The sequence below is a fragment of the Anomalospiza imberbis genome, chromosome 27, assembly GCF_031753505.1.
Source record: "Anomalospiza imberbis isolate Cuckoo-Finch-1a 21T00152 chromosome 27, ASM3175350v1, whole genome shotgun sequence".
Classification (NCBI taxonomy): domain Eukaryota; kingdom Metazoa; phylum Chordata; class Aves; order Passeriformes; family Viduidae; genus Anomalospiza; species Anomalospiza imberbis.
In genome coordinates, this window is record NC_089707.1 from 1,709,665 (window position 1) to 1,736,569 (window position 26,905).

The 26,905-nt window shown below is 46.9% G+C and overlaps 2 protein-coding genes across 9 annotated transcripts in view; both read left to right on the forward strand.

The window, feature by feature from the left end:
• Positions 1-26,905, forward strand: part of SF3A2 (splicing factor 3a subunit 2) — a 114,713-nt gene that overhangs the window by 55,063 nt on the left and 32,745 nt on the right. The window lies entirely within an intron of this gene.
• Positions 1-26,905, forward strand: part of DOT1L (DOT1 like histone lysine methyltransferase) — a 73,245-nt gene that overhangs the window by 39,196 nt on the left and 7,144 nt on the right. For 5 of the 8 annotated variants that reach the window (XR_010993850.1, XM_068174152.1, XM_068174148.1 and 2 more), the window contains exons 9-25: positions 1,341-1,420; positions 2,888-2,956; positions 6,310-6,416; positions 7,449-7,490; positions 8,999-9,082; positions 11,023-11,257; positions 11,999-12,112; positions 13,346-13,437; positions 16,213-16,314; positions 16,864-17,001; positions 17,911-18,036; positions 18,941-19,422; positions 20,097-20,220; positions 20,970-21,116; positions 22,363-22,489; positions 23,830-24,434; positions 26,226-26,431. Coding sequence is in view for 7 of the 8 variants with exons in the window: in XM_068174152.1 (XP_068030253.1) it covers positions 1,341-1,420; positions 2,888-2,956; positions 6,310-6,416; positions 7,449-7,490; positions 8,999-9,082; positions 11,023-11,257; positions 11,999-12,112; positions 13,346-13,437; positions 16,213-16,314; positions 16,864-17,001; positions 17,911-18,036; positions 18,941-19,422; positions 20,097-20,220; positions 20,970-21,116; positions 22,363-22,489; positions 23,830-24,434; positions 26,226-26,431 (2,880 nt within the window). In the remaining variant the exon portion in view is untranslated. The remainder of the gene's footprint in view (positions 1-1,340; positions 1,421-2,887; positions 2,957-6,309; positions 6,417-7,448; positions 7,491-8,998; positions 9,083-11,022; positions 11,258-11,998; positions 12,113-13,345; positions 13,438-16,212; positions 16,315-16,863; positions 17,002-17,910; positions 18,037-18,940; positions 19,423-20,096; positions 20,221-20,969; positions 21,117-22,362; positions 22,490-23,829; positions 24,435-26,225; positions 26,432-26,905) is intronic. The other 3 variants (XM_068174151.1, XM_068174154.1, XM_068174149.1) reach the window with 3 other exon arrangements.

Genomic DNA, 26,905 nt, shown 5'->3' on the forward strand with positions numbered 1-26,905 from the left:
GCTCTTTTGCAAGGCTGTTTTTTTTTTTTTTTGGCACATGGGAAGGAGGAGGAAGAAACCCCTGCTAGCTTTACTTGCCAGGCAGGGTTTCCCAAATTTCCAAGAGCAAGGCGTAGCAAGAATAACTTTTTTTCCCTTAGTGCATAAACATTTTTTTCATTTGTGGTTTTTAATAGCTTTGAGTGCTGCTCTTAAACTCCCCGTGTCCTTGTTGAACACGTTTCATGTGTGGAGGCACTGGGAAGGGAGTTTTCCTGCAAAGAAATCAGTTCTTCATGTGGGAACAATAGGCCGGGATGGCTTTTACACTTCACAGAATCTTGGAATATCCTGAGCTGGGAGGGACCCTCAGAGATCATCAGTGCAGCCCCTGTCCCTGCACAGACACCCCAACACCCCCACCCTGAGCATCCCTGGCAGCGCTGTCCAAACGCTCCTGCAGCTCTGGCAGCCTTGGGGCCGGGACCATTCCCTGGGGAGCCTGGGCAGTGCCAGCACCCTCGGGGGGAAGAACCTTTCCCTGAGCTCCATGCCAAGCCTCCCCTGACATGTTCATTCAGCAGGGAGCTCAGCCACTTCCAGGAGGTGGTTAAGGACTCTTGTTGCAGCCTGGGCACCAAATGGGCACCAGGGACATTTAGACCAGGCTGATTAGACCTTTAAACTAAAGGGGTGTTTCTTTTTTAATCTGTGGCATGTTCTGTTTCTTTCCCAAGCCCTTTTATCATTTGTGGGATTCTACCTCTGTGCAGATTTCTTTGCTTCCATATGATTGGTTTTTATCATGAACAACCCCTTCCCTTATTTAATTTCTTAACCCAGAAAGAAAGATGCAGCTCCTCTGTTGTGGGTAAGGCTGAAGTGCTGGGTTTAGGACAGGGGAAATGTCCTAAGCTGTCACTGTCTTCTGGCATTATGGGGAATTTGGAGCTGGAAGATAAACAGATTGCCCAGAGCGGCTGTGGCTGCCCCTGGATCCCTGGAAGTGTCCAAGGCCAGGTTGGACAGGGCTTGGAGCACTCTGGGACAGTGTGGGGTGTCCCTGCCATGGCAGGGCACTGGGTGAGCTTTAAGGACCCTTCAATCCTAAACAATTTTATAATTCTAAAATACATTTTGATATTTTGCTGTAATATTTTAAGTCCCCACCAAGACATACCAGGATGAAGTGCTGAGTGTTGCTCTCCATGTGTTAGGTGACAGGAGCTGTAGAGTTGGGGACAAGCAGGTTTGTCCATGGCAGGAGTGGCTGGGAAGGCTCCAAGTGGCTGTGGTGTGACTGGGGGTCCTTGTGGGGTGTTCCTGGCTCCCCGATCTTTAACTGGATCATTGTTTTGCAGTGTTATTTTTGTGAATAATTTTGCCTTCGGGCCTGAGGTGGATCACCAGCTGAAGGAGCGCTTTGCGAACATGAAGGAAGGTAAATCCAACTGGGAATGGTTTTTCCCCTTCTTTCCTGATTCCTGTGGGAGCTGGGGTGGGAGGGGGACTCAGTTCCAGCTGGCAAAGCCAGGTCTTGGGGTTTGTTCTGTGCCTTGGGGCCAAGTGTCTGCACCACAGTGGGATTTCTACTTCCCCCCTTTGTGTTTGCCCACACCTGCCTGGCTCCTTGGGGCATCCCCTCTGCTGGGAAAACTCTGGAGCAGGGTTGGGTGGGAGGAGCTGCTGGTCCATCTTTCCCTCTTTTGAGAACCCACAAAACATCCAACAGCCAAGGCCAAACTTCCTGGATCCCTGGCAGTGTCCAAGGCCAGGCTGGGCAGGGTTTGGAGCAGCTTGGGACAGTGAAGGTGTCCCTGCCCATGGCAGAGGGTGGCACTGGGTGAGCTTTAAAATCCTTCCAACCCAACCCATTCCATGATTCTTGGCTGCAGAGGCACAGCTTTGGAAGGCCAATCTGTAACTCCATACAGAATTCACTTCCTGCTTCTCCTGTTCAGAGTTGGCTCATTTAGAGCTGGGTGTTAACTCCTGATTTTGGAAATGCTCCAAACCTGTGAGGATGTGGCACTTGGGGACAGGGTTTAGTGGGATGGACTTTGATGGTTGGACTTGATGATCTTAAAGATCTTTCCCAACCTTAATGGTTCCACAATGCCATAAAGACTGGGTGCTCCTGAGAAGCCACACTGCAGACTGGGGACACCCCTAACCCCATCGTGGCCTCTCCATTGCCCTGAGGGTCTTTTAACTACTGGGATAAGTAACAATTTTACTTGGTTGTGGCAGAAATGACAGAAATAACAATTTCTGAAAAGAAAAATATGTGGTGTGAACAAAGCAGCTGTGGCTTCGCATGGCACAGCTTTGTGATGAAATAAATAATGTGACTTTTGGGCTCTGCTGCAAACCATAAAAACCCAAACTTAAGCTGTTTTCTTTATTTTTTAGTTTTCAAATTTGTTTAATGATGGCTTGAGACCAGTGGGAATGTGGAGATGTTTCAAGAACCCTTTACAGTGATGAAACCTGATTTCTCTTCCCAGAGTGTCCTTCAGGCTCTGCTGAATGACCCCATATACCCATGAAATGGAGATTAGTGGCCTCTAAATTAAAGGGCTTTAGGGGCTTGTGTATAAAAGATCCCAAGTAGGATGGAGATAATTGAAATTTCTTTAAATTGCCACTGAGAATTAACATGCTTTTTTCCCCAAGTGTTTCAAATCTGTCATTTTAAAGTTTGTCACCTGGCAGGAATCATGGATTGGCTTTCTTGAGGCTGTCAGAATGAGAATGAAGGGATTTATTTTTTTTTTAATGCTATACAAGGGGCAGTTTTATAGGACTGCTCTTTAGGGCTCTGTACTGGGTTATATTTAATAAGTAGTTACTTCTAGAACAAATAATGGAGCTCACTGTGCTCTTTGTTTTTTTCTCCTTTTTCCAGGTGGGAGAATTGTGTCCTCAAAACCTTTTGCACCTCTAAATTTTAGAATTAACAGTCGAAACTTGAGTGGTATGATTGCCCTTTTTATTGTTCATTACAGTTGTGGATGTTCATTATCTGAAAATGTCTGGGGGGTGTTACTGCTTTTTAGAGTAGTTTAAGTAGAAAATGCTGTTGGATTATTAGGACACACCAAGTGACAGGTACTTAAAATCAATTTAAAATGAGGAGAGGACAGTTTAAAATCAATTTAGAATCTATTTAAAGAGAGGAGCAGACACTTCTGATGGGGTTTGTGCTGCTTTGTTTTGGTGTTGGTTGCATCAATTTGTCCCTGAGCTGCAGAGAAATCAGGGCTTCAAGGGTGTGATTCATTTCTTCAGCCACAAAGAGCAGCCCTGACTCACAGGGGAGTTCCCTACACCCTAAATCCAGGCAGGTCAATCCCACCAGGCAGGATTCCTAAGGCTTAGAGGTTATGGAGCCAGGCTGGCAGAGCTGGGGGTGCTCACCTGGACAAGAAAAGGCTCTGGGGAGAGCTCAGACCCCTTGCAGATCCAAGCCCTGTGATTTAAAGCCAGGGTGTTTGAGCAGTGCCCTTGATTTCAGCGAGAACAGAAATGTGTTCAGGTGTGTTGAGTTTTTGGGGAACCAGAGCTGGAACCAGGAACTGGGGACTGAAATAATCTGCTTTGCTTCTGTGCTCTGGAGCCAGGCTGGGAGAGCTGGGGGTGCTCCCCTGGAGAGGAGAAGGCTCCAGGGAGAGCTCAGAGCCCCTTGCAGGGCCTGAAGGGGCTCCAGGAGAGCTGGAGAGGGACTGGGGACAAGGCCTGGAGGGACAGGACACAGGGAATGGCTCCCACTGCCAGAGGGCAGGGCTGGATGGGAGATTGGGAATTAGGAATTGTTCCCTGGCAGGGTGGGCAGGCCCTGGCACAGGGTGCCCAGAGCAGCTGGGGCTGCCCCTGGATCCCTGGCAGTGCCCAAGGCCAGGCTGGACAGGGCTTGGAGCAGCCTGGGACAGTGGAAGGTGTCCCAGCCCATGGCACTGGATGGGCTTTGAGGTCCCTCCCAACCCAAACCATTCCAGGATTCTGTGAAATGTTCAACTTTGAACATCTCCTGTGCTGTGCACTGAGCAAACAAACCTCTCCCAGACACACCCAGGCCCTGGGTCTGGTTCATTGCCAACACAGGGTCGTGGTTTCCTTCTCCTCTGAACAGGCCAGACTCAATGTTTGGCAGCCTTGTCCTTTGCAAGGAGATGAGCTGCAGTTTAGGGAGGTTTTGGGACATTCCATGTGGTTGGTTATGGTTTTGACCTTTTTGAGACTTTCACTGTTGAAACTGGGGTGTCTGTGCAGAAGCTGGACTGATGTTCTTTGTGGGTCCCTTCCAGTTCAGGTTTTTAAATGAAATTTCTCAAGCAGAAGAGCAGTCCAAGCTGGGATTTACATGTATTTACCATGTCCAGTGCTAAATTTTCCTTAAATCAAACCCCCCTCATTCCCTCCCTGTGCAAACCTGAGGAGCAACTCACTGAGTTCTAAATCTCAAGCTGTTCTGTCTAATTTTGGCCTAAACTGCTTTTGAAGAATAGTCATTTTTTGCCTGTCGTGAAGTAAATTGTGCTCTTGGGAGTTATTTTTAAGCTGAAATTCTTGTGGATGTCCCACATATCAGGCACCCAAACCTGTACTTTTCTTTCCCTGTTTGAAATTCTGTTCTGGGGCCTCTGGTGGTTTGGAACCTTGTTGAACCTTGGGAGCTGGACTGCCAATTCTTTGTAGGCATGGACTTGAAAAGAAAAGGGGGAAAAAGGTGGAATGATGCTCCTGGAACTCCTCAAGCCTCAGGAGAGCTGGGACCAGGCTGTCAGTTTGCTGCTGAGGCAAAGAGAGCCTGAGTGAAGCTTGGGCCCTCTTGCAGAGCCCACCAGAGCTTGAGGAAATCCAAGAATGCCTTTGGAGATGTTTCAATTAGACCTGCCCATAAAAATACAGGGCTTTGGCCTCTCAAGCCTTTTCTTTCCTGGATTTTTCCCATTCCCTTCTCTCTCTGCTGCATTTGGGAGATTGAGGCCAGCATGTGCTGCTCTTTCACCTCAGAACAGCCCTGGCTACCACTGCCAGTTGAGGCAGATTTTTATCCCATCCCAGCCTGGATTTATTCATTGGGAATGTTTTCTAGAATGCTGAAGTTTCAGATCTCAGCTGTTATTTAAGGCTGAATGGAAATGCTGATGTTAAAATTATATTGAGATGATTAATTGGAGTTTGGATGAGTGAGAGGCTTAGCAAAAGGAGAGCCAACAGCTTCCACCAGTAGGAAACTTCCCGGGATTCAGATAAAAGACCCTGAAAAAAAATTACCTTACTCTGCTACAACCAGGGAGAATTATGTGAATAAATCTTAGAGCTTAATCCCTTTCTGAGACCATGTTATGCTGGGAAATACCAATATCAAATGAGCTTGTGTGGGATGTGCTGGGCGTGGGGCTTGTTCCAGTGGCCTGTTCCAAGTGACACTCCCAGGGAATGCCAGCCCCAGCCATGGCCAGTGTCCTGCACATGGGAATGTCCCTGCTCTGCTGCCTCTGTGCTGCCCCACAAGGTTTTCCATAATACTTTTATTCATCAAGGCTTTTTTTGGTGCCTGAGCATGCCTTGAGTCACATCTCACCTGTCTATCAAATACTCTGATCTGGAGTATGAGCATTTAAATAATTTATACAAAACACTGGAAAAGATCAAGCTTTAACAAGGAGGCACCAGTTCCCTCAATAGCACTTTTGTCCTTAGTAGTTCCATCTGTAGGAAGAAGGGGAAATGTGGAAAGAGTTGGGACAAATGAAAACAAGTATTAAAATGTGGTTAAAATAGTGGTTGAGGTTGCTGAATCCCAAACCTTGCTTTTGGCCTCTTCTGGGTCATTTTTGTTTAATTAGAAATGAGCCATAATTTCTCCTGCAGCCCTGCCACTCACTCAGTGGTTGTGGGAATGTTTAAGGCACATCCCCTAGCTATTAATTCTGGAGAACAAAATAAATATAGACAAGAAAGCAAACCCAAAACATGTTTGTGCCCAGTCCAAATATGGGGCAGCTGCAGCTGACAGGGGCTGGGCTGGTGACATTCTGGGGCTGTTTATAATTCATTCCTGTCACACACATGTGTTGTTCCTTGGAAAAGTTGCCTGGGACACAGTTCTGCTGGCCAGAACTGACTCACTCTGGGGTGGCTGGCTGAAAGGTACGTGTCCCACATGTTGGTTTCCTGTGGGGTGCACGTAGCAAGAGAGTAAGAAATTCCCTTTAAACACCCAGCAGTGTTTTCCTGCAGGATCTGCAAACCAGATTTCTCTGTGTTGGTGCCTGGCTGGTCTCAGCTGAGCTTTCCCCTCCCCTGCCTCTCCTCCCACAGATATTGGCACTATCATGAGGGTTGTGGAGCTGTCACCACTGAAGGGCTCCGTGTCCTGGACGGGGAAACCAGTCTCCTACTACCTGCACACGATTGACAGAACCATAGTGAGTACCAGGGCTGCCATGGGGCCAGGAGCCTGTGCCCTGCTCCAGGGCAGCATTTTCCAGCTCCACATCCTTCTGCCTGGGGCTTGTGTTCCTGTCCCTTTGTGGGTTTACACACCTGAGTGTGCAAACTGCCTGCTCCAGGGTTGCACACACCCTGGGGTTAAGGGCAGAGCTGATTTACTGAAGCTGCAGAGATTCACTGATAAAATTCCTTCTGCAGCCCAGAACTGGGGTCTCCTGCTGTCATTTCCTCACAGGGAAAGACTCAGTGGGGCTTTGACTCCTCTGTGGTGCATAGACCAATTCATTCAGTCATATTCAACCAGTAAATCTCAATTTTAGTAGAAGTTTCAGCTGTTGTAGAAGCAGCCTAAGCTCCATAACAATGATGATTCACAGCATTCACTGTTTTTTTTTTTAATTAAAGAAAACCAACCAAACAAAAAAAACCTAAAACCAACCACCAACAATAAATAACCCATGCAACAGCCCCCTCCCCCACCAAAAAAACACCAACCCCCCACAAAAAACAAAATCCCCCAAGCCCCTCATAAAACCCAACAAACCCTTTGGAAATGAAAAATTTTGTGGACAAATAATTTGTCCCACCCCAAGTTTTTTGCAGTGGGATAGTAATGCTCTTTTCCTTACTCTGTGTCTAATAAAGCTTTTGTTCAGGAATGTGCCAGAGTGCAGATAAATGGTGGAGTACGAGGGTGCAGCAGCTTCAGTGAAAATAACTTCATTGAAAATCAGCCTCTGCTGAGGGGAGATATGTGACACAAAGCTTTAAAACAAGGCCAGGCAGTGGTGGGGATGATAAAACCTTGTAGAGGTTGGATTATGCCCTGTTACACAACAGGCTGGGTGCCTGAAAAGAATGAATGTAAATGGCTTCTTGATGTGGCTTATCAGAAGCAAAGCAGTCAGAATTTCTGCAGTTCTGCACTTGTTTTAAGCTAATATTTTATTCTTCTGTGTTCATCTGTCATGGCGTTGAGGATGACTCTCTTCTCTTTCTATTTTCAGCTTGAAAACTATTTTTCTAGTCTCAAAAATCCAAAACTCAGGGTAAGTTTCAATCATTCTCTGTAGAAAACTCAAAGTAAGGGAGCAGCCACTGTGAGGAATTTAATCACAGGTGGACAGAACTGATTGGAAATCAGATTTTCTTGGTAGGCAAAGAACATGGAGCTAATTGAAGGGAAGTCTCAGATGCCATCAAGCACTAATTCAATCATGTCCAAGGGATTTCTAATAGAGAATTAATGGGGCAGCCCCAAGGTGCTTTTACCTTGCACTGGAGGTCTGTAATGAGCTATTTCTTCATTAAAGAACTGGAATTAAAGAAGGGAATGATGGTTTGAATCTGTCCCAGTGCTCAGCTCCTGAAATGAAGCTGAGCAATGCTCTGAAATGTTCCTTTTGGGACGTGCCGTTGGAGGCACAGAGTGAGTTGTCATTTGCTGCAGTCTGGGCTGTTACAGGTGGAATTAAAATGCCAGAGAGTTTTTGGGACTGTGCAGGGTTGTGTTAACCTGAAATAATCAGTGGATTCCCAGGAAGAGAATTAAGTGAGGCCATTTAATTTAAAATTTCAGGTGAATGTTCATCCTCAGGCTGTGACTAGCTCTGTAAGAACAGACTCATGGGGGCTCTGAAATGGAATTATTTCAGATTGCCCCACTCAAATTTGGGACAAAAAAGACTTGTTAGAGAAAAAAAAATCAGGGTACTTCTGACCTTCCCTGCTTTTCACAATTAAACCTTTCCATTGATAATGTGCTTAAATCAAAGGAGTGTTGGAATTGCCAGAAATCTTATGCAGATTAAACCTCACCTGGAAGGTGCAGGAAAGGCTTTGACTGAGCTCTTGGAAATTTCCTGTCTGAAAGAAGTGAGATTTTCTCTGAACAGGGAAATTTCCTGTCAGCCTGGGAGAAAATCAGCCTGAAAAGCTGCTGTGTTATTTTTCTATTAGTCACCTCACTAAACTTGGCTGAAGTTGAATGAGATGATGATTAATGGCTTTGCCATTTCCAGTCATGGAAGATTTTTGAAGTGTTACCATGAAATGTTGGGGATGTGGGGAAGCTATTGAAATGTTGTTGTTGTTGTTGCAATAATAATAATAATAAGTATTATTAGTATTATTATTTAGTTCTATTATTTGTAATTATTATTTATATAGTAATTATAATTTATACACTATATTTTAATATAATCACTATATTATTTATATATTATTATTTATGTATATATAAATTAAACAATATATGAAATAATAACGGTAATAGTAATAATAGTAATAATAATAACAATAGTAATAATAATACTAATCATAAATAAATAAATCCAAGTGAACCCTGATACAGCAGGATGGGGCTGGGAGGGGAGAATATGGGAAGAGGTTGAGATTTAATCTCCACTGGAGGTGGAAAAGGATTTGTTCTCTCCTGAGCCAAGGGGAATTTTGTTCCCTTTTCTTGTGGAAAACAAAGCTGGGGAAGAAGGTGATGTGTATTAAAAAGTGATAATCACATGAGCAAATGGTGAAATGTCCCATCCCTTCTCCCCAGGAGGAACAAGAGGCAGCTAGACGTCGTCAACAACGAGAAAACAAAAGTAACACAACGACTCCAACGAAGGTCCAAGAAAACAAGGTGACCATCCTGCATTTCTGTGTGCTGAGTGTGCTTCCTGTGGCTGAGCATGAGCTCATGCTCTGAGTCAGGAGAAGCCTGGCTCTGTGGGAAGGCTGCTGGGTTTTACTCTGAGCACACAAACTGCTGGAGCTGTTGCTGTGCCCAAAAATATGATGGAGTGAGTTAATAAAAGCTGCACTTGGGAGTTGCATCACTAATTCTGGAAAAGAAAAAAAGGTGTTGCAAGATGAATAGTTGGTTGTCCACCCTCGCTTGCATCCAGCAGGAGTTTGCAGAGCTGTCCCTGAGTCACAGCCCACTGAATGGAGTTCAGAGTGTGCTGGGTCTCTTCTGCAAAGACTCATTTCCTTTCTTGGGTAATGCTGTGAGAAATGCACTGCCTGTTCATGCCCAAAAATATAAAGCATTGATGGTTCTCTGAGTTTTGAGTGAAATTCAGTTGAAGAATGTAGTCAGGGAAGGATGAATAATCAGCTTTTGTTAGACAGCAAGTACAGATTTAACAGAATCACTGAACACTTTGTCTTGAAGGGATCTTAAAGCCCATGCAGTGCCACCCCTGACGTGGCAGGGACACCTTCCACTGTCCCAGGCTGCTTCCAGCCCCAGTGTCCAGCCTGGCCTTGGGCACTGCCAGGGATCCAGGGGCAGCCCCAGCTGCTCTGGGCACCCTGTGCCAGGGCCTGCCCACCCTCCCAGGGAACAATTCCTGCCCAATATCCCATCTAATCCTACCTGAAGTTCTCCTCCCTCAGCATTTTCTTTTCTTTAATGAATTGTTGGACTAGACTTTTTTCTGACATAAAGATGGGGCAACTGAGAGGTGCTTAAAATCTTTTATTCCATTTTCAGTCTAATGTGAAGAGTGAGCCAATACAGATGTTATAATTCACACCATCACAATCAGAAGCCAGGTCTTTCCTAATTACAATGCACTATAAGTGTTTTTTGGCTTATCCGTTTCAGCTGCACCATGCTGTAAATGCCTGAAAGCCAATTATCTAAAATTACCCCTCATGGGTCCTACCCCAATGCATCTTTCACAGTTCTATTTCTCTACAGTATCCAGTCCTTTTTGTAAGGCTACCTTTTAAAACTTGTTTCTGGTTCTATTTCTCTCTCAATAATGTCTGTCCTATTCCCTGGCATTTCTAAGTCAGCATTTCTTATTTCTAAGTTTACATACAGATACACACTATGTGAGCCCTCTGTCAAACTTTAAAAATTTTCTATAAATCCATTTCCCACAATGAATAAGTCCAGAAGAGAATGAGCCCAACCCCTTGGGAACAACTCTTATCCCAAGCAAGTCCACTTCCCTGGCTAGTTCTTGAACTACAATGCATCAGTTTCCTTTCAGAAACGTTATTTCTGATATGTTATATTTTATATATATATCTCAGAAACATATTTCATTAATAACAATGAAACACCATTATTTCTGATCTATCATATATATCATATCAGAAATATATTTCATTAATAATAATGAGACACTATTATTTCTGATGTTATATATCATATCAGAAATATATTTCATTAATAACAATGAAACACCATTATTTCTGATATTGTATATCATATCAAATCTATTTCATTAATAATAATGAAACACTATTATTTCTGATGTTATATATCATATCAGAAATATATTTTATTAATAACAGTGAAACACCATGATTTCTGATATTGTATATAATATCAGAAATATATTTCATTAATAAAATGAAACACCATTATTTCTGACATGATATACCATATATATCATATCAAAAATATTTTTCATCAATAAAAATGAAACACTATTATTTCTGATGTTATATATCATATCAGCAATATATTTCATTAATAAAAATGAAACACCATTATTAATGTTGGCTGAAAAGGAATGCTGCATATGGAGGTAGAAATGACCAAAGTTTTTCAAAATCTCTCAGGATTCTGGTGCTGAAGAAGAAAAAGCTGCAGCAAATTCTGTTAAAAAGCCATCTCCCTCCAAGGCCCGGAAGAAGAAGCTGAGTAAGAAAGGCAGGAAAATGGCAGGGAGGAAACGAGGGCGCCCCAAGAAAATGAACACGGCGAGTACCGAGCGCAAGACCAAGAAGAACCAAACTGCACTAGAACTTCTGCATGCTCAGACTGTCTCCCAGACATCTTCATCCTCTCCTCAGGGTGAGTGCAGGGGGGCTGCAAGAGCCTGGATAAGTCTCTGAAGCTCTGGACGTGCTGGTTTTTCCTTGGTTGCCAGGCTGAGTTGGGTTTTGTGGCATGGCCTCCCTGCTGCCCTTGAGGTGGTGGTGGTGATGGGATTGATGGATGTGCTCATGGGGATGTGGGTGGGATTAATGTGTTGATGGTGATTAATGTGTTAATGGGGGTGGCATTCATGTGTTGATGGTTTGGGGGTGGGATTAATGGTGATTGATGGTGATTAATGTATTGATGGGGCTGGGGGTGGGATCTGTCTGTGGGTACTCAGCCAGGAGCTGGGGTTGTTGCCTTCTCTGAGCTGCTGCTCTTAGGATGGATCACAGATACCCTTCCAAATGGTGTGGAGCAGTGTGTGAACTTGTTTGGAGCTGTGTGTTGAAGGACTAAGCTGCTGGATCTCCTTACAAGTCTCCCTGTGTGCCCCCACCTGGCAATGCTGACTTTGCATCACAGAATCCCAGGATGGTTTGGCTTGGAAGAGACCTCAAAGCCCATCCAGTGCCACCCCTGCCATGGCAGGGACACCTTCCTCAGTCCCAGGCTGCTCTAAGCCTTGTCCAAGCTGCCTTGGACCCTTCCAGGGATGGGTCCCTCCCAACCCAAACCAATTCCAGGATTCTATGCCATGCTTTCAGTGGTAAAGCTCCTGTCCTTGTCCCAAACGCCGAGTGCTGAGCTGAGCTTGTGTTTGTGTCTCTCCAGATGCCTACAAGTCACCTCATAGCCCATATTACCAACTACCTCCTAAAGTGCAACGGCATTCGTCCAACCAGCTCCTGGTGACACCCACCCCCCCTGCACTACAGAAGCTGCTAGGTAAGGCCTGCCCACCTCCCCTTTGTGCTTTTGCATGGGGCAGAAGGGGGATTATCTCCTCCCCACCTTCCCCTGCCTGCCCCACATCCTTTGGCAGCACCTCGAGGTCCCCCTCCTGCTGAAATTGGTGTTTCACTCTGTTTCTCTGATGTTGGTTCAGCTCTCCTTTGGCACAACAGGCAGCGAGCCGGGATTGAGCAGGAATAGTCAGAAATGGCTTTATTTGAAATGAAACCATTAATCCTGGGGAACACCACTCCATTTGCTCTGCTGAGCTCAGAGCCAATAAATGAGGTCCTGTCTGAGAGGCTGAGGTCACAAAAGTGTGGTTGGAAAGTGCCAGAGGTGATTGAAGGGAAAACCTGGAGGCTTTTTTTTGGTTTATCTTTTGCTGCCTGTCCCCTCCCAGCTGTTTCTGGCTTTTGGCATTGGGCACGAGCCAGTCCAGGATGCTTTGGGCATCTGGCAGAGTGGTCCTGTGTGTATCAGAGATGTCCTTACCTTGTGCTCTCCTGCTGTTGTGCCAGTTATGGCTGATTCCTTGTGGAAGAGAGAGAAAAAGAGTGATTTTAGAGGGATATTTTATGGCAAAAGAGTGATTTTGAGGGATATTTTGTGGCAAAAGAGGGATTTTTGAAGGTTATTTTGTGGCAAATGAGGTTTTTTTTTTTTTTTGAGGGATATTTTGTGGCAAAAAAAGTAATTTTGAGGGATGTTTTGTGGCAAGAGTGATTTTTGAGGGATGTTTTGTGGCAAAAGAGTGATTTCTGCGGGCTGTTTTGTGGCAGAAGAATGATTTTGAGGGGTATTTTGTGGCACAAGAGTGATTTTTTTCTTTAGGGATATTTTGTGGCAAAAAAGTGATTTTTTTTTTTTGAGGGATATCTTGTGGAATATTTTGTGGCAAAAGAGTGATTTTTTTTTTTTTTTAGTAAAAGAGATTTTGAGGGATATTTTATGGCAAAGCAGTCATTTTTGAGGAATGTTTTAAGGCAGAGTGGATGAGGTCATAGCTTTCATTGGACCTGATGGATCCAAGAATTGTTTTTGTGCCAGGAGAGGCATTTTCAGCATGTTCCTAAGTCCATCCTCAATGGCTTAGTCTGACTTAAAGAGTCCAAATCAAAAGCAAGGGAGAGACAAGTGAGGAGAGGTGGCCAGGGAGGAAATAGGGGTGAACAGGGCCATGGCATTTACCCCCTGCTGAAATTCCTCATCTGATTTATTTTGCAGACTCATTTAAGATCCAATACATGCAGTTCATGGCATACATGAAAACTCCTCAGTACAAAGCAAGTCTGCAACAGTTACTGGAGCAGGAAAAGGTGGGTCTCACTTTTTAACATTTCTAAACAAAATTACCAGACTCTGAAGTTCCTTGAATGTGGGGAAGAATGCTGGAGATGGGAATTGTGTGCATTTACACCAGTCCTGCTTAGGCTGAACAACTGCCAGGGGATTTTTGTTGCTGAAGTTACCTTTTTGTGTGTTTAAATCTGCACAATGAGAGAGCTGCACCTCCCCTGTTCCCTGTGTGCCCCCACCTGGCAATGCTGACTTTGCATCACAGAATCCCAGGATGGTTTGGCTTGGAGGAGACCTCAAAGCCCATCCAGTGCCACCCCTGCCATGGCAGGGACACCTTCCTCAGTCCCAGGCTGCTCCAAGACTTGTCCAAGCTGCCTTGGACCCTTTCAGGGATGGGTCCCTCCCAACCCAACCCAATTCCAGGATTCTATGAGCCACAGTTCATAGAACTTGGATTAAGAAACCCAAAGCGTCATCACTGGTTGTGGGGAGCTAGCACAGCACCCTTGGTATTGATATCAGAATATGTTGGAATGCACTGATGGGCAAAGTGGAAATGTCCCAAATCATGGACTGGGAAACGTGGAAAGGCAAGGGGAGTCCTGGAGCTGTGCACTGGGATGTTTGTCTGCCATGGAGCCACCAGCAGAGGGAGGAGATCTCCTGCCTGAACACCTCCTTGTCTTGCTTTGTCTCAGTTATGAGTGATTTCACTGCTGTATCAATTAGCCCTGATGAGCCTGTTCTGCTCCTTCTGTGGAGGAGCTTTCACCATAATGCTCAGAATTAAACTTGAACTTCCACTTAAAACCTTGCAGGGCCTAAAGGGACTCCGGGAGAGCTGGAGAGGGACTGGGGACAAGGCATGGAGGGGACAGGACACAGGGAATGGCTCCCACTGCCAGAGGGCAGGCATGGATGGGATATTGGGAATTAGGAATTGTTCCCTGGCAGGGTGGGCAGGCCCTGGCCCAGGGTGCCCAGAGCAGCTGGGGCTGCCCCTGGATCTCTAGAAGTGCCCAAGGCCAGGCTGGACAGGGCTTGGAGCAGCCTGGGACAGTGGAAGGTGTCCCTGCCATGGCAGGGGTGGCACTGGATGGGACTTAATGTCCTTCCAACCCAAAGCAGTCTGGAATTCTGTCCAGGTCCAGCTTTTGGCCTTCCCAGTGAAGGCTTTCCTTCACTCTGTAGTCTTTGTGAGAGTGTCAGAAAAAAGCCACAGGGCTTTTTTATCGTGTTTTCCACATTGGGAACTCTCCAGAGGAGAGAGATTAACTTTTGCCACCCCATTCCTTACTGAGAATTGGTTGTTTCTGGTCTGGTGTTCATGGAAACCTCTTTTTCTGTGCTTATTTCCATTTGCTTTCACAGTCAATCAGCACTTAAAACTTTCATCTTTTTCCTTTAGCAGCAGATTTTTCTGCTTGTTCTGCACTTGTCAGGAAAGTCAACATGAAGTGAACTTGTCTCCTGCACAAATGAAATGATGGTGTGCAAGGGTTTTGCCCTGCACAGAGAATGAATCAGGAGTGTGGAAACGTCATCACTTGGTGACGGTGTCCAACAGCTGCTCCACACTTTTAAATGTTAAAATGAGGAATTCAGTATAAAAATATTTTTTATGGAGTGTTACACGGCAAATTAAACCTCACAGAGGCAGAACTTGGCTGAGTGAGGGGCTGGGTATGGTCTGTTCCGTAACTCCCTCTTACAGGAAGGTTTTCAAGTACAATAAAAATCTCTCTGTAATAATGATTTTGAAATCAGATGCTGCTTCCCAGAGTGCCCTTAGATGGAGCTGTCAGCCCCTGCAGTGCCTGGGAAGGCTGAATGAAGTGCCTCGTGTTGAAAACAGAAATTATTTTCCAGCATCCCCCAGAGCAGCCCCTTTAGCCTTGCAGGGACTGTTTTCCCAAGCCAGGGCTGTGTGATCCTGCAGATGGGGAATTTCCAGCACTGCTGCTTCCCTGCTTGCAAGATCAGTCATGGAATTATTAAGGTTGGAAAGGATCATGGTGCTTTTTGCCCTTGTTCCCCACTTCTCCTGGAGCAATGGCTCAGTCTGTGCAATCCCTGCTTGGCCTCAGCAGCACAAGGTGGAGAACAGGATAATCCCAAAGCTCCCTGTGCTTGCTGCACTAATCCTGCATTTGGGGCTGGGTAAATGAGGCTCTTCAGCCAGTCCTACCTTCCCTTTGCTGTGCATGGCCATGGACTGAGGGAGCAGGGGCCTGGTTAAGGAATGTTCTGGGCAGGGAATGTGCTGTGAGTGGCTTGGCTGACCTGCTGAAATAATGGTGGCACACGTAGGAAAACTGGTTTGGCTCATTTAGGACTTTGTTCCTGCCTCCCCCCCTCCGTTGTATTTTCATTTACTGCATCTCTTCCATGAGTGTTGCACAGGGAAACTCTGAACTGGGGCTCTGGGGATTTAGAGCCAGTTCCCTGTTTGGGAGCAGATTTCATGCAGATAATCTTTTCCAGTTCTATTTCTGCTCTGTGGGATGTGATTATTGCTGCTGCTTCACGATCCACTATGAGGATAAAAATGAGTTTCTAAGACAATCTTGATTGTATTTTACCACACAGGAGGAAAAACCTACTTAAAAGCTTTTTTCAGCTGACTTAACTTCATCAGTATCACACCCAACAAATCCAGGCTCTCAGGAGTCTGGGGCAGGGCTGGATGAGCTCTCCTGCATCCAGGTTCACTCCTAAAGGGCTCCAAAAATCTGCTTGAGATGGCTCATGCTGCAGCTGGTGCTAAAAGTGTGGTTTTTTCCCTCTTGCAGGAGAAGAATGCTCAGCTGCTGGGGACAGCCCAGCAGTTATTCAGCCACTGCCAGGCCCAGAAAGAGGAAATCAAACGCCTGTTCCAGCAGAAGCTTGATGAGGTACCTCTGTGCTGGGGGGATGTTTCTGAGTCAGCTGCATGCAAACATTTCTGGTCCAGAGCAGTCTCAGGTCTTCAGCTTCCGCTTTGCAGCAGATCAGGCTCAGAAAGGTGCAATCTGTGTCACTCTTTGGTGATGTTTTGTGTTTGTTGTTGGAATTGTGTGTGCCTGGTGCCCAAGGAAGGGGAAAAACCACAGCCATGTGGTGTTTGGTGAAGGATTCATCCTCTGCTGCTCAAACTAACTCTGTGCTGCCAACCTAGCTCAGGAGCACAGGAGGAAAATGTGGGGGCTCTCCACAGACAGTTCTGTTGGCTGGCAAAGCCTAAATGCCAGTGTTACAGTTGAAGGGATGGAACAGGAGCTCCAAGGTCCTTATGTCCCTCCTTGTTATCCCCCAGCAGCCACAAAGTGCCTTGGAGAATGCTGGGGGATGTCCTGAGAGCTGCAGAGTTCTGCAGATCTCCTCAGTGTCACTTGGGAATGGGACAATCACCAGGAATGAGGGTGTCAGGACCTCATTGACTGATCTCACCCTTCACCTTTTAGCTGGGAGTTAAAGCTCTGACATACAACGACCTGATCCAGGCTCAGAAGGAAATCTCTGCTCACAACCAGCAGCTGAAAGAACAGACAAAACAGCTGGAGAAGGACAACAGTGAACTCAGGAACCAGAGCTTGCAGCTGGTGGGTCCAGCCCCTGGGTTGGGAACAGGGGATGCTGCCCTTGGGCTGAGGACAGGGCACAAGCTGGGGGTTGAAACATCACCCAGCTGCTCAGGGTCCTTTGAAACAGAGGGATGATGGGGAGAAACCTGCAGGAGTCCTTTTTTACCTTTGATTGACCCCATAGCAAGACCTGAGGTGGCAGTTGGCTCTGGCCTCAGCTATGTCCCCAGACAGCTCTGGATGTCACTGGGTCTGGATCTGGCTGGGCAGGGAGTTTGTGCAGGGCTTGCTCTGTGGTGCTCATCTTGGTAACTCAAACTTGGAGATTCATGGAACTGCTAATGTGGGAAAAGACCTGTAAGATCTTTGAGTCCAACCATCAAGCAGCACCACCACCACGGTCACCAAAACGCCACGTCCTCAAGTGTCACAGCCACTTGTTGTTTGAACAATGCCAGGGGTGGGGAATCCAGCACTGCCCTGTGCCAATGCCTGACCACCCTTTCAGTGAGGAAATTTGATCCATCTAAACTCCCCCGGCCCAGCCTGAGGCCGTTCCCTCTCCTCCTGTCCCTGTTCCCTGGAGCAGAGCCCGACCCCCCGGCTGTCCCCTCCTGTCAGGAGTTGTGCAGAGCCACAGGGTCCCCCCTGAGCCTCCTTTTCTCCAGGCTGAGCCTCCTCAGAAGGAAGGTGAGGGGAATATCTGGATGTGGAAGCAGTGAGGGTGGGTGATAACACATTTTTAGAAAGAGCCAGGCCACCTCCTGCCACACTCCCTGGCACGAAGCTGGCAGGACTTTTCAATGAGCTAAGAGGTTCTTGTACATTCAGTGCAAAGTTCCTGCTTTCAGCGGGGACCCCAGGTGGTGTGCAGAGGTGAGAGCTGTGTCCTGACCTCTTTGTCCCTGTCCCTGTGTGTCCCTGCAGCTGAAGGCTCGGTGTGAAGAACTGAAGCTGGATTGGTCAACACTGTCACTGGAGAACTTGCTGAAAGAGAAGCAGGCCTTGAAAAATCAGATTTCTGAGAAGCAAAAGCACTGTTTGGAACTGCAGGTAGAGATCAAAAAACAAATGCAGACTCACCAGTTTGGGGTAGCCCTTGGGCAATGGGTCAGTTATGGGTATTACACTAAATATGATGGGAAAGGATGAGCCAGGTGCTGCTTTTTTGTTTATTCTTTTTTTTATTCTCCCAGAGATTGAGCTTTCTATTAGAGGATTTTAGTAAATAAGCATGTGGATAACTTGTAAAGGCACTAGATACCATGACCTGATTCCTTGGTGATGCTGTGGAAGGAGAAATCATGGTTTATCATTACATATAATTAAAAATCACAAGCTGATGACTTTTTTGTGTGCTCTGATGTCTCAGTTCAGGAATCACAGAGTCCCAGACTGGTTTGGGTTGGAAGAAACCTTAAAACTCATCTCATTGCGCCCCTGCCATGGGCAGGGACACCTTCCACCATTCATTCCAGGTTCCTCCAAGCCCCATCCAACCTGGCCTTGGACACTTCCAGGGATAGGGTGGAAATCATTTCCTGTAGAGTGACATTTCTCACAGTGACAAGGAATTGAACTCCTTTGTGTGAAGAGCTTTTCTTTCCCTGTGAGATTGGCTCCAGAGCTAACTCCATCCTTTTGCTGGATGCCTTGGCATGGAGTGACTGTGCAGTACTGAGGTACTCCACACTCTCTCTTTAAGTTGGAGATATTTTCCTTCTGGTTTTAAGATCTGAAATGTTCTTTCTCAGGGTCTCTGAGCCACTCCCCTCACCTGGGCCTTTTGGTCTTAAGCGCAGAGCAGAGATTTTCTCTCAAACTTTGGATCCCTTGTTCTTCATTGTTCCCAGAAGCAGAGACACTTTTACTCTAGAAGAATTTGGAATCAAAACTCCATAATGTGATAGAATTATTAGGTGTAGTATTTAATATTTGTTTTCCTCTTCATTTAAAGATCAGCATCGTGGAACTCGAGAAGAGTCAGCGGCAGCAGGAGCTGCTGCAGCTCAAGTCCTACACACCCTCAGAGGAGCCCCTGTCAGTGCAGCTGCACAGCAAAAGCCACCTGAGCCGTGACCCTGAGGCTGAGCACGGCAGGTTCCAGCTGGAGCTGGAGTGCTCCAAGTTCCCCATGCCCCACATCAATGGCATGAGCCCCGAGCTGTCCATGAACGGCCACGCCACCCCCTACGAGCTCCAGCATGCCTTCAGCCGGCCCTCGTCCAAGCAGAACACCCCCCAGTACCCCAACTCCCACCTGGACCAAGACATCGTGCCCTGCACCCCCAACCACAGCAGCAGGCAGAAGGCAGACAAGGTGACCAGCCTGTCCCTCCCTGATTACACCAGGTTCTCCCCTGCTAAAATCGCCCTGCGCAGACACTTGAATCAGGACCACGGCGTCAATGGAAGAGCAACAGCTAGTGAGATACAGAGGTGAGAGGGGTGGGGAGGGAAGGTAGATATCAGAATAAATCACATGGGCTCCATTTCCTTCGTGCTGGAAAAAGCCCCTTCTTTATTCACATCACTCATTTTTATACAGTTTTATACATTTTTATACAGACCTCGTGTGTGACTCCAATTAGTAGCTTTCTTACCACTTACTTAATTCATTATTAACAAGTTGTTACCCTGTATTGATTGGTCACTCAAACCCCCGTGTGTACGTGCAGGAAAAGTTGCTTGTGAGAGATAGTTTTCATTTTTCTATCTAAAAACAGTTTATAAGGTGCTGGTTGTTTTTTACCCAGGAACAGATTGTTATGTTAACGAAATGCTCACACCAGGATTGCTTTCACACGGGAACTTGCAAAGTGCTGGCTTGACAAGGCCAACCACTGATTCCAGGAGAGCAGGCCTTTCTTTATAATTTTTCTACCTTACTGCAACAGGTGGTGGTAATAGCACTGGTTATTTAGATTGGGAAAAGATATTTTTCACAGTGGAGGTTGATCTGTTTTAAAAAGGGTTTTTTTTTTCTTTTTTTTTTTTTTTTTTCTTTCACAAAGAGCTAATGGGGTAAATAAGGTGGGGCAGTGCCTTGAGTGTGGTACAGGAATTCCTTGTCACTGGGTTTGGAACCTGACAATTGTTCATCTTTCTTCCAGAGCTGAACATGTCAAAGAGAATGGCCTTACATATCCAAGCCCTGGAATTGCAAATGGCATAAAGCTGAGTCCTCAGGAAACTCGGCCCTCCTCCCCCGCGGCCTTACCCAGTGCAGGAGAGAAGGTAAAGGATCTGCTGCTGCACAGTGCTGCCCCTGGGGCAACAAAGGGCAGACTGGAAAAAGCAGCAATGGCCTGGAAAATGCAGGGTTGGCCAGGCTGGAAAATGCAGGAATGCTGCATTATGTGGCCAGCTTGGCATGGGAAATGACACAAAATACAGCGATGCAATAAATCAGAGCTGGTCAGAAGGAGAGAAAGGTGTGCTCCTTTCTGAGCACCAGTAATGCAGTGGGACTACTGTTTGATCTGGCATGAACTGGGGAAGGAGGCTTTTTCATAGGTATAAAGAGTAAAAAATATGGTCCATGTAATTGGTGCAGCCATGGAGCATATTGGGGCTCACAGAGCAGCAGGTGCCCTGCAGTAGCAGGTTGCCATGGAAATGCATCTGGCTGCTACAGAGGGCCTCAAGATACAAAATCTGACATCTGAATGCTTTTCACAGAGCTTGAACCAAAACACAGGGAAATGAGCTTGCCTAAGGCTTCCTTTTCCTGATGCTGGGGGCCAGCAGTGGCCTTAATTTACCCATTTCTGTGCTGTGGGATGTTGCTGTCCCAGGAGCCTGGTGCTGGTAACCAAGCTGCTCCATGCCCGCCCTGTCTGATGTACAGTCATTGCTTAAAAAATTCCTTAAAACAAAAAGGAGTGGGGGAATGACACACACAAAGAAACAAGCAGGTTATCATTACCTAAAAAACCTTTTTAATATCCTGTGTGAGAACTTTGCTTTCTCTTTTGATTTTACAGGTTTTGAGAGAGAGAACCTCTGTGAGTAATGGAGAAACTATCACCAGCCTCCCTATCAGTATTCCTCTGAGCACAGTGCAGCCCAATAAACTCCCTGTTAGTATCCCTCTGGCCAGCGTAGTCCTACCTAGCCGTGTTGAGAAGGTGGTGAGTAAGGGATTGTCAACACTTTCCATCCCTAACTAAAATCCCAGTGGGCAAGAATGGGGTGCTGTGCCCCAGGATCCTCCATGGGCTGCTAATCCTGGGGGTCTGCTCCTTGGGGGAGGCTGCTGGGGGATGCATCCTCTTGGCTCTTGGATCCTGTAGATTTTTCCTCTCCTTTCTCTGTGGGGTGGAGGGGGGTTCAGCCAGGAAGGAGAGCCTAGTCTGGAATACGTGTTTGGGTGAAGAGCCTGAGAGTTTGTGGCAGTGGAAGCAGAGAATTGCATGTGTCAACTAGTTCTTAGCCCTGCTTTCTGCAGGAACCTGGAAGAGAATTCTTCTGTCTCAGTCACCTCAAAGCTGCCTGTTCTCCTCACACGTGTGTAGGGTGAGCCTGAACAGCCCCTTGGGGCTGTGATACCTCACATGTGACTGGCTGCTCTGTAGCAGAAATCTTCTGGGGCCATCTCTTTTTGAGATGTGACAAGTCCTTGCTTATCTGAGTGGAGGAGGAGTTCAAAAAAGCCTGGTCCAGTTTCTCACACCAGTTTGTCACAGAAGTGGTGCAGCAGAGAACTGAGAAGCATTTGCTGCTTTTTTGAGAGCTCTGAGTTAGAATGCATCCATGGCTTGTCTTTCAATCCCAGACTGGGAAAGCTGGAGTTGGTTCACAATATTGAATCCGTTGCATTTTTCCAGCTGAAGACTTCTGGCTTTAGCAGAACCAGAGTCTGCTCAGCTCTGGGTGTCCCTAGGGCAGTGCCAGCCCTGGGTGGCACCTCCCTGTTTGTTCAGGCTGCCATTTCAGGTGTTTTCCATGTTTAGGAGAACATCCTCAGAGAATGTCCCAGAGAACATGGCCAGATGCACTTCATGTTCCTTTTGGGATTGTTTTGGGGAGCTTTGTGAGCACAGGCCCAGGGACATGATACAACCATCAGTCTCCTCCGTGCTGCAGCAGTGGGCTGAGCCATTCCTGCTCCTGGCAGAGCTGTCCTGAGTCTGAATATGCTGTGATGAGGAGCCTCTCTCTGCATGGTGCCTGCTGTGTGTGAGATACTATTGCAGTATAATTAATCACTACATTTGGGGCCTTGACGTGCTGATCCAAGCTTTTCTCAAAACAAACTGAATCTAGGGCATACAGGAAGCAGAGCCACTTCCCAGGCAGATGTACTAATGCATGTGAATTTGGTTTAAGCTGGAGATTTCTGATGCTGTTTCCTGAAATGCCTGTTTCTCTCCCCAGAGAAGCACACCCAGCCCAGTTCACCAGAGCAGAGACTCATCGACACTTGAAAAGCAGATTGGTGCTAGTTCTCATAATGGCATAAGCAATGCTGCTGGAAACAAGCCTCTGGCTTTGGCTACCTCAGGTAACAGCCTCACCTGTGCACAGCTGCTCCTCTGTTGGGGCAGCACCCAAATGCACCCAGCTGAGTTTTCCAAGCACTTCTTGCCAGGTTCTGCAGGCTCTGGAGTGCTGGATAACTGTGGGTGAGACCAGAAACTCATGGATGATGCTCTGATGTGCCTCCAGCTTGGGTGCATCTGGCATAAAGGGTTGGATTGATGTGCCTTTACTTGTAATTAAGTAAATTCTTCTGTAAATTCTGTGGGGATCCAGAGATTCCCACAGGTTTAGAGTGTGGCAAACTTGCAGAGCGTTGCACAGCTGTGTGCTGAGCTGGTGATCTGGCTCTAGAAGTTTTATTTTACAGGGTCTTTAAATAGCAGAATGAATTTTTTGGGGTAGGTTATGGAGCGGCTGTAAAGGCACAACAACCTGGGTGGGAAAAGCTCAAATGGGAGAGGATGGGGATCCCTTTAGGTGCAGACATTGCTTCTGACTCACTCATCTGTGGAAATCATGGTCTCTAGCCACACTGGGAATCTTGTGGGCCAGGAAAAGTAGGTTCTACAGCTGATCCCTCACCAAAGAGTGCTTTTGTTCTCAGTGTTTACCATCCTGAGGGGCTTGGGTTGTTTCAGTATCTCTTTTGCAAAGGGCTTGGCTGCAGTTTTCTATAAAGCAAATGAAATATTTTTTAAAAACTTGTTGCAAACCATTACCATGTTTTTCCCTTCTGCCCTTTTCATTTAGAGAGCCCAGGCCATTCTAGAGCCCTAAACCCATTTATGATATACCCTATGACAAACACTGAATTCCCTTCCCGAGATTCCTTCCTTGTGGAATTTTTCTGCCATTATGTCTTTGAAGGTCCTCTGTCATTTCCTAAGTCCCAGCCTTTTGATGAATTTGGAGGAGGTGGGCTGTGTGGATGGCAAAGTCCTTCTCTTTTTGGGGAAGGGAAGGACTGAGTCTGGCCATCCATTTCCTTGATGAAAGGAAGGAGTTAAGAGTAGAGGACCCCTGATTTCAAAAGGGGTAATAGTTCAAACAAAGCTTAAACTTGAATTCCATGTAAAACTGGGAGGAGCACGTGTTCTATGGGATACCTCCATATACCAGGTGAATTTTCCTGAACTGGCAAGAGAGCAGTGGAAGTCCCTAACCCCCAGCTGGCACCTCAGCACCCAGAGAGCCACGTTCTCACTGCCCCGTGGAAAAGCAGCTGTGTGTTTCTCATGTAATCCAGGGCCACTGGCTGTTCTCCAGGCAGAGCTGGAATCCCTCCTGGCCCTCCCAGCCCTGTACTCAGTGACCTCTCTCTCGCTCAGCCCCAGCAATGATCTATACTTTCCCTCTCAACAGGTTTTTCTTACTCTTCTGGCTCCGTGGCAGTCAATGGAAATCTTACAAACAGCCCAGCCCATCTTAACCATAGTGTTGATCAGGCAGCTCTGGACGACTCTGGGAGTCTCTTTAACTCTGTAGGGTCTCGGAGTTCCACTCCACAACATCCTTTGCTAATGATGAGGAACTCTGGGCAGAACTCCCCTGCTCAGCAGCACTCGAGCCCCCGCTTAAGTGGCCCGGCCCAGAGCCTGGCAGGGGGACTGCAGAGTGCAGAGGCTCAGAAGATCTTTGCCGAAGGAACAAAGGGGGACCTGCAGTCTGATGCAGCGTTTTCAGATCCTGAGAACGAGGCCAAGAGGAGAATCATCTTTACAATCTCTCCTAATACAGGACATGTAAAACAATCCCCTTCCAGCAAGCACAGCCCCGTGCCCGGCAGCGCCCGGCCGGAGGGCGGCCAGGCCCACGCGCAGGACGGGAAGAAGCGGGGCCGGCGGAAGAGATCCTCCACTGGGAATGCCAGCGGGAACGCCGCCGTCTCCCCGAAACGCAAACCCCTGCCCTCGGTGGCCGGGCTCTTTACACAGCCCTCGGGGTCGCCGCTCAATATCAACTCCATGGTAAGGGCCCACGGCACGAGCTGGGCTTTGGGAGAGCTCTTGGAATTTGGGATTGTAGCAGCATGGGGTTTAGAGGGTGGTTGCTGTTACCTGTTCCCCTTCCCCTGTGGAAAAGCTGTTTGGGAAAGCATTCAGGCAAGGCAGTCAAGTCCACACACACCACACTCAGCATGGCAAGCTCAGCAAAGAGAGGCAGAAGGGCCTTCTGTGTGATGTGAAAATTAGGAAGTTTAATAAAGGACAATAGGAGCCAAGGACCATGGAGCAAAGGTTACTACGGCCAGGTGCATTTTGGCACTCAGCCAAGAGCACCCTGTTATTTTTGGGGATACCCCTTAAATACCTTTTTCCTTACATCAGTCCATTGCATATTCATAGACCATTATGCATGTCCATAAACTAGTTTACATATTCCAGGAACTTTTTTACATGGCCCCTCCTTGGGTTCACCTTTTTAGAGCATTTGTCTTTCTTGGCTGTGGTTTTAGTTCCTTTGGTTCCTTTTCTTTATCACTTTATCACTTCCAGTTTGGGCCTTGGTCCATACTTTCTTCAGACAGTGAGTGCTGATCGTTGGCAGATCTGTACAGGTGTCCTCATCCTGTGTTCATTGGATGTTATCCCATCCAAGCAGGCATTTTAACACAAGCACACTTATATCAGCTATATCACTACTATGTCTAAGCTTAATTAATAACAGACTATATATTTACAACACAGTTACTTTAACATCACACATATAAAATCCATTTTAATATTTGTAAAAAAGCCAATATTATAATATGTATCTATAACATATGGTCAGTTCCAGCAAGGTTTATTTCAGCACACCAAAGGGAAACCAGGGACAAAAGACAAACCATGTGCACTGCACAAGGTTTAAGTAGGGGAGGGCACAGGGGTGGTACCAAGGGCAGGGCAGAGGGCATTGGCTTTCAGGGAAGATGGGGCTGGCCACCAGGGATACCACAACCAACAGGGAAAGGAGAAACCAGGGGAAGTTGGGACATATGGGGGAAGGAACTGGGATGGATCAGCATTGTGCAAGACTCCATGGGGAAGTCTTTCCTGTCCACTCAGGTGGGGAAAATCTCTATGGTAAGACCATGGAAAGACTATGGTAAGTCTCTCCAAGGCAAGGCTCTGGGGATTTCCCTGAGGGGGAAGGAATCTGAGGATTCCACAAGGGATAAGCTCCAGGCTCCCAGGCTGGTACTGGAATTGCCATGAAGGCTCTTAGCAGCAATTCTCCTGCCTCTCGTTTTCACTAAGTTGGTGAACAGTTTGTGTATAAGCAGAACGTCTTCAAAGAGCTCTTTGCTGTCAGAGGATTAAAAATTAAAAATAATCTCTTCCCTCATGACAAAGAGCTTATTTCTGCAGTGAAGTTGATTTTTGAGGCTGTAGATTCAATATTTTGAAAATAGTTTAAGCTAAGATTGACTAAACAGCAGAGGAGTGCCAGAAGCATATGGCATTCTTGCTAATGAAGCCAGCTAGAGAGTTGTGTGCATGTGATCCTGCAGTGTAGTTTGAGAAGAAAAGGTTTATCCCAGGTCGTCATTTCTGATGTCAAACACGAAATCAAAGAATGAAAATTAGCTATTTTACCAAGTTACATTTGAGCTTTCACCCCAGGTTCTAATGCAGGAGGTGGAAGACAGCAGCAGCAGTGCTAAACAAGCAGCTGTTGGATGTCCCAGAGCAAGTGAAACCTGCATTAAAATCCTTAACAAGATGCTTTTCCAGGGATACTCTCATGTGTAACTGCTTTCTTTCCTTCTCACCCAGGTCAATAACATTAACCAGCCCTTAGAAATAACAGCCATTTCCTCTCCTGAAAACTCCCTGAAGAACTCTCCTGTTCCTTACCAGGACAATGACCAGCCCCCAGTGCTGAAAAAAGAGAAGCCCCTCGTTCAGAGCAACGGTGTCCATTACTCCCCCCTGACATCGGATGACGAGCAGGGCTCTGAGGATGAGCACAATAGCAGCAGGTGAATGCACAGGCACGGTTTCAGGATAGGGTTTCTCTCAGGGCTGATAACACTACTCTCAGCAGGAGGGGTGTGTTTAAGCCTCTTTGTTCTCCTTGCTTGAAGGCCCATCCCATTATCCCAAACCTCTTATGTGGCTGAAGCTGTAAACAGGGAAGGTATTCAGGCAGTAGAATAACCTGCTGCAGCTGTGTTTGCAAGGCTGGCAGGGTCTGGCCTTGGCAATAACTGCTCTGAGAAATGGAGGAGACTGAGGGGAGGCAGAGGAGCAGGGGCTGAGCTCTGCTCTGGGACAGGGACAGGAGCCCAGGAAGGGCTGGAGCTGGGCCAGGGCTTGGCACGGAGCTCAGGGAAAGGTTCTTCCCCCCGAGGGTGCTGGCACTGCCCAGGCTCCCCAGGGAATGGTCCCGGCCCCAAGGCTGCCAGAGCTGCAGGAGCGTTTGGACAGCGCTGCCAGGGATGCTCAGGGTGGGG